General features: G+C 24.6%; 1 protein-coding gene across 1 annotated transcript; it reads left to right on the forward strand.

The window, feature by feature from the left end:
* Nucleotides 1-2,594: 2,594 nt before the first annotated feature.
* LOC114126884 (COP9 signalosome complex subunit 4-like) lies at nt 2,595-6,433 on the forward strand. The gene is made up of 9 exons (XM_050206739.1): nt 2,595-2,755; nt 2,894-2,973; nt 3,082-3,203; nt 3,289-3,425; nt 3,524-3,635; nt 4,023-4,215; nt 5,691-5,861; nt 5,930-6,130; nt 6,198-6,433. The coding sequence occupies exons 1-9, from the start codon at nt 2,673-2,675 to the stop codon at nt 6,218-6,220; spliced, it is 1,122 nt and encodes a 373-aa protein (XP_050062696.1). The 5' UTR covers nt 2,595-2,672; the 3' UTR covers nt 6,221-6,433.
* Nucleotides 6,434-7,035: the final 602 nt, after the last annotated feature.

A 7,035-nucleotide genomic window follows, 5' to 3' on the forward strand; every position in this document is an offset into this window, starting at 1 on the left:
ACATTATAGTGCAAATTTTTAAGCCCATGAATTATATCTACACATCTGAGTAAAAAATCTAGCACTGTTGTATTTTAACCTATCTTTATTGGAATTTAGAATCTTCTCGGGGGGGGGAGGGGGAGTTATACTAGTGATGGAATTATGAAAATAATTATGTTATTATGTTATTTTACAATGCGTAAAATTGAAATCATTTAATTAATTTTCAGATTATTGCGCATCAATGACAATTATATATTATAAATATAGAGTCGATAGACCTTTTCACATTTAGTCTAATATTAATAGATACAAAGTTTATTCTCACGACTCACGGATATCTGTTTGCCTCCGATAACGGATACTAGAATCCAGATATGAGCAATGAGAAATGTTATTTCTAGACGCGACTTTACGTTTATAGTTTACACGTCAGTCAAATACTCAAATCGCACTTTTAATACCGTCTTTATGTATATTTTGTATTAATTTTTTTTGTTTTTATATTCAATAATGTTATTAGTTTGTAAGTTGATTTATAATTTTTTTTTTAAATGATAAAAATAATAAAAGTAAATAGTTGTATATTGTGTACCTATTTGTATATTTGTATAATATATATTTATTTTGCATGGAATTTAAAAATTGTATACTTATTATTTCTTTTTTTTAATGCAAGTTAGTGGTTACATAAATTAAATAGCTTATTATTGTCAGCAGTATATTTTTGTCTTTTCTGAAGTCTATTGCCTTCATAACTGTTCAAAAACTCGGATTTTGAATATTTTTATATACTTGCTACTTAGGTATTACTACTTATTTTTATTAGCTAATAATCTAAAAATCTGTAATAATAACTATTACAGATATAACTATTATACATGATATATATAATATATTGCATAAACTTAGTATTGTATTGCGATTTGTAATTAAAAAACTCATTTCATTACAAAGTAGGTATGACAAAATTGACTTTACAAATATTATAGAGAACATAAAGCACATGATCTGTTAGTTAAATATTCTAAAAAATCATTTGGTCAATCTTTTATCGACTATCTAGGTTCATTTTTTTTAACGTGATACCTTTTTCAAGATACCTGATTAGGTATCTTAAAAAAGATATTCACTTTGAATTATTTAATAAGAGAAAATAGTGTTTTACTGGTTATTTTATAATTTATAATTATTAAAAACTAATTTGTTAATAGGAAAATCGCACATGTAAATAATTTTAATTTTAATTTGATGCTAAGTTGTTCTATGTATAATAAATTGTGTAATTTATTTTGTTTTTGTATGTCTATATTATAGTGTATACTTATTTTCATTCAAGTTTTGAATTTAAATTTATGTATTAACTTTAATCTTTTTTTGCTGTTTTGATTTATTTTTTCACATTTCTATTACAGATTGTTACAAATTAACTCTCTACTTCAACACAAGGTACGGCTTAAATGAGGAGATATTATTCTATTTTTATATTATATAAAATATAAATTAAGATAGGTTTCTTATAATATATCCGGATATCCCCATGTATTTACTAAATTTACTTATTTTTTTAATTCTGTGCAGATCGATAATTATATTGATTTTACAATGATGTGTGTCTAAGCAGTGTTTACAACGTTTAAGTTTCATTTTTATTTTTTTTTATGAACGCGCTTATATTAAGTTTACGTTCTTTGAAAAAATGAATGTGTTCGTTATTTGTTTATTCAATTTAATTATTATTTACTATTTATTAATTACGACGTGCGTTCGAAGCGTTCAAAATCTATAAGACATAAATTAAAAACAGTTCTTAAAATGCGCGAATAAAATTTAAATTTAAATTAGCGAAAATTATTAGAAATATTGAAAAAAGAAAAGAAAATTTAAAACGACATAAAAAGGTAACAAACAAATCTAATTAATCAAAAATAGGCAAATTAAATGTTCCAAAACTGAATTTATTATTATCTAAATCAAAATATTTATTAAAGAAACTATGTTTTACAGTAGGTACCCAAGCTAAAATAATATATTTTTCTACAAAGTCACAGCCTTAATAAGTATTATTTAAATATATTATATCTAGGAGTAATGCAATCAGGACATCATTGGTGAACAGATAAATACGCAGCGCGTTCGGGTTGAATTTTGACCTGTCGGTTACCAACTTCTATTAATTAATAAAATATATATAAATAGTATAACGATTTATGGCCACATAATACATGTCTGGCATGCTGTTCAGTGATATGATAAAATATCATTAATGGTTATTAATTTATTATTTTGTATAATTTAATATTATTTTATCATTTTGTTAAGCTTAGCTAAGGTCGAATGTCGAAATCCAGATTTTCTGTTGCCGGCTATGCGGTTATTCGTTATTCGATATTTCCGCCGAACGATCGTTCGATCCGTTCGTTCTTTAGAACTAGATCAGGTTTGTTCAACGTTATTAAAGACTTAAGTTCAAATCAACTTCACTTGTTCACTGTTCAATCACATTTTTTTGAAAAAAAAATTGACACGTTTTTTGTTTTTATTCTGGCAGTACAGTCGTCATTGTTATATTTTATATTTCCATCAAAAACACACATCAACCAACCAAGTATCAGCTGCTCATTACATACTAACGAATATCTCGTCAGTTATTGTACTTTACAGTCTTTACACGTATATTCGGATAAATCATGACCTTCTCCGTCGACCAAGTCCGCTATGAGATGAACCAAATATTTAACTATTTGCCGTCCGATATTGAACGACTTCCCAAGTGAGATACAATTTTTTTTATACGAAGCGTATCCTGGTTATTTGACGATTGCTAGTTTAACTCATCAAATCCATGAGGGAAACTCGTCGATCAATGTTAATATAATAATAAAATAACATTTTCGATCGACTGTTGCAGGTATAGGATTTTGTTGACCAACGTCGTTTCAACATGGTCGATTGAAATGGTAGACATTTTGAAAGAAATTGTCGAATTTCGTAAGTACCTAATTTATGTCTATACTAAAAATTATTTTTATGTGTTAACAGAATCTCCAAATTAATATAATTACTGTTTTTACCACTTTTTTATTCATTCGATTTCAGTTGCTAAGAATAATATTTCATTGTTCGTGTCCCGACAAATGTTTTCCGATTTATGTTTAAAAGTCTTACCCTGGTTGCCTTATCCACAATCTAAGTTATTGGCTCATTTCATGAAGGAAAAAGTAAAAAGAAAACGTCTATTATGCCGATACTTTTGAGTTACAAACGTCAAACGCAATTATTAATTATCCTATGGTTTTTCGTTAGATGCAATCGAGAGAGGCTGATTATGATTACCATTTGTCCATTATCTGTCGTCATTTATCGTACATTTACGAGAAAGAGCAAAATTGGAATGATGCAGCACATATGTTAGTCAGTATTCCGGCGGAATCGTATTACAGGTGACAATACATTTTTTTTTTATTATTGATTTATATTAATATATATATATATTTAATATTATTATGACATCTATTACAAACTTAAAATGTTTTAAAAGATTTTCCACTGATTATGAATTGGAATTATACTTGAAAATTGCATATCTGTACATGGCAGGCGATGATCCATTACTAGCAGAGCCTTACGTAAAAAGAGCTTCAATGGCGCAAGTATGATTTATATTCGATAAAAATATAAATAAAGTTTATTACCCAATACTTGAAATCTATTTGGCAACATGATGTTACATCTATAAATTAAAACTTATTAATATTTTTTTTATAAATAAAAATTATATTTTGTCCAATTCATACTTAAGTGTCGGAACTATATGTTTTAAAGATAATAATTAAAACTAAAAATTAGTATCATGATGAGGTTTTATTTTTATAATTATTTTATGATATTTGATGTAGGTAGGTAAAGAACTGAGTACTTTATATTTTACTATAATGTTCTATTATCAAATCTTATAAATGCAAAAATATGTTTCATTAGTGGAACACAAATAAGGAGATGACTTAAATAAATTATAATACATAAAATTATTTTTTCAGGCTCATACAGTTAATAAAAGTATTCAATTAAATTTTAAAATTTGTGAAGCACGATTAATGGATTTTCGTCTTGAATTTATTGAGGCTGCACAGAAATATTATGAATTATCGCACTGTCCGTTATTTGAAGAGAATGTACGTTTGACAGCATTGAAGAATATGATTGTGTGTACAATTTTATCATTGCAGAATGGTAAGATATAAAAATTGTTTTTGATAAAATCTATTATGAATATGCACATAATTATGAGATAATTAAAAATATATTAACTAGTAATTCATTTTATTCATGTCATTTTTATTAGGACAGCCTAGAAAAGTTCTTCATAATTTAGAGATAACATTCATTTTATTTTTTAAAATAAAATTTTATATAAATTATATTTTGTAAAAATAATTTGTTTGTTTAAATATATAAAGCAGGCTTACGTCTATAACTAAACAAATTTCAGTATTATAACAGTTTTAGTAACAGTTTTATATAAAAAATAATACAACAACAATATAGATAAGGGAAATAATTTAATGCAAAATGTGGGTACATTAAAAAAAACTAAAATTAATATTAAAACAACACATTTATTTTCTGTGCTCTTGCTATATTTTTTTACTAACTACTCACTTTTTAGCTTAAAACTTATTTTATATGGAGGGTACATAAATTATGTATAAACATAAAGATAATCTAGTTAACCTAGTTATTTTAATATTTCTATAAAGTAAGGCTATAAAACACGCATTGTTAACACAATAAAGCTGTTAGGTAGGTACCTACAAACAAAATGTGATTTTAAGTGTAATAAAATAATAGTTTGAGAGAGTTAAATTTGAATTCAATGACAAGTATCATTTTATTCGAAAAACGATTCTGAATTTAGATGATTTGTCAGCCTAGGATATAATATATAAAATATATTGTATTTTAAATTGGATGGTGGAAAAGGTAGTCAATGTTTTAATGACCTGAATATCCCAAAATTAAATTTTGTACAGAAAATGCCAATTTAAACAACTGGTGGATTCAGCTGTATATAATAAACTAAAATGTGTTTATCATGTTTATAATATTTAATTTCGTTGAATTATGGCAGTAACCTACCCGTCCTACCCCTTTAATCAACTATGAGTAGATGCATTCATGTTCATTTTAATTAATTGTATGTGATCATGAATGTTATCTATCAGTTTTTTGAATAGATATTTTTTGTTTATGCATTGGAATTTTTTTAAACTATGTGATGAAGAAAAAAATTTTGAAATTGAATTAGACACCTATAATAAATTAAAAAGAAAATTTCCAATAAACTTAAATATGTACTAATATTTTGATAAATATACTGTTTTTGAAATAAAAAGCCAACTTGTACTATTATTTTATTTTTACTTAAATGTCTATTAATGATGGTTTTATTATATTTATATACCTAATAATAATTTCTTTGTAAATAATAATTGTTATAAATACTTAGATGATTTTTTTTTTTAGTTGTTAATGTTAACTTATTTTTAATTCTTTTTTTAATATTATTAAATATTACAAATTATTTTTATATTAGTAATATTTTAACGATGATTGTAAATCATTTAAAATCTTATGACTGTTATACAACACATGTCTCAATATTGGTTACTGCACTCCAATTTTTTAATTTATAAACTTTGTGATAGGTAACATTCGAATTCAATTTTTGAAATTGTTGTTAAAAGATGAAAGATGTCAAAAGTTCATAGAATTATCAATTCTTGAAAAATTCTGCACGTTTGGTATTATCATAGAAAGCGAAATTGGTCACATAGAAACACTGCTATTGCCACACCAGAAGATTAAAACAGATTATGGTAATTTTTTACAATAGTACTTATACATTAATACATCGTATAACTGTACATATTTGAACGTTTTGTAGGTACACCCATATTGATTGAAGCTATAGCAGAACATAATATTCTATCGATCAAAAAGCTTTATAAAAGTATAAGAATTGAGTCACTTGGACATTTATTGAAAATGAAACCAGAAATAGCCAAGATAATAGCAGAAAGAATGATATCTGAAGGACGCATAAAAGGTGCAATTGATCATACATACGGTTTTATAAGATTTAAATGTAAGTTTCATTTTTATGTTATTTCATGTTCTATAATTTTTTTAAATGATTTTTTTTTCGTACACAGCCCAAAACCCAAACGAATTGTAACAATATTCTGATAAGAAATTTGAATCTGATTACATTTATTTAAAGCGTATGAATAAACTCATACCGGCAAACGAATCAGAACAGAATGTTAAGAATAGATATGTTATAAGAATTGGGCTATAGATATTTATAATTATTGCCATCATTGGAATTTAATTAAGTAGATTTGTCATTTAATTATTTACACATAATTATATATGTGTGGATATTAAAGCTTTTATGCATACCTAAATAAAAAAATCATTTTTTTTTTTTAATAATCAATTAAATTTTTTTTTTAAATTTATACAAAATAAAATTTTAAGTATGTATTAATTTTTATAAGATAATATCATGTATTTTGTTTAATTTTCTATGTGTGTTTAGTACCTATATGAATATAATATACCTAATTATAATCATTAACATTAGTGATCTGATAATTTTAAATAGTGAATACCTACCTAATAATTTAATAATAATCTTGTTATTATTGTAATGTACTTCAAAACATTTTCGATGTTAACTTATTAAAATTCTTTGTAATACATTAAATAATTTAAATCTTGTGTAAATTTGTATAATCTTGTTCGTCTCCATATATTTATTTCTTATACATATATTTATAAAAATGGTACAATTGGTACATCATAAATTACTATTAATTAAGTAATTACAATTCGACAACAATGTTCAATTATAATAAATCATTAGATATACCTAACGTAATTTTATATAATACTTAAAATTATTATAATAATTTATTTGTTACATTTTCGTAAATGACTACCTATTATGGAACCATTATACATTTTAAGCGGAGCTCATCGTTTCAA

This window comes from Aphis gossypii, chromosome X (assembly GCF_020184175.1).
Source record: "Aphis gossypii isolate Hap1 chromosome X, ASM2018417v2, whole genome shotgun sequence".
NCBI classification, from domain to species: Eukaryota; Metazoa; Arthropoda; class Insecta; order Hemiptera; family Aphididae; genus Aphis; species Aphis gossypii.

Excerpts from the sequence above, each read along its gene's own strand:
- LOC114126884 (XM_050206739.1), top strand. The coding sequence starts at position 2,673 with ATGACCTTCTCCGTCGACCAAGTCCGCTATGAGATGAACCAAATATTT. Across the intron at positions 5,862-5,929 it reads GAAGATTAAAACAGATTATG|GTACACCCATATTGATTGAA; the intron begins GTAATTTTTTAC and ends AACGTTTTGTAG. Across the intron at positions 6,131-6,197 it reads CGGTTTTATAAGATTTAAAT|CCCAAAACCCAAACGAATTG; the intron begins GTAAGTTTCATT and ends TTTCGTACACAG.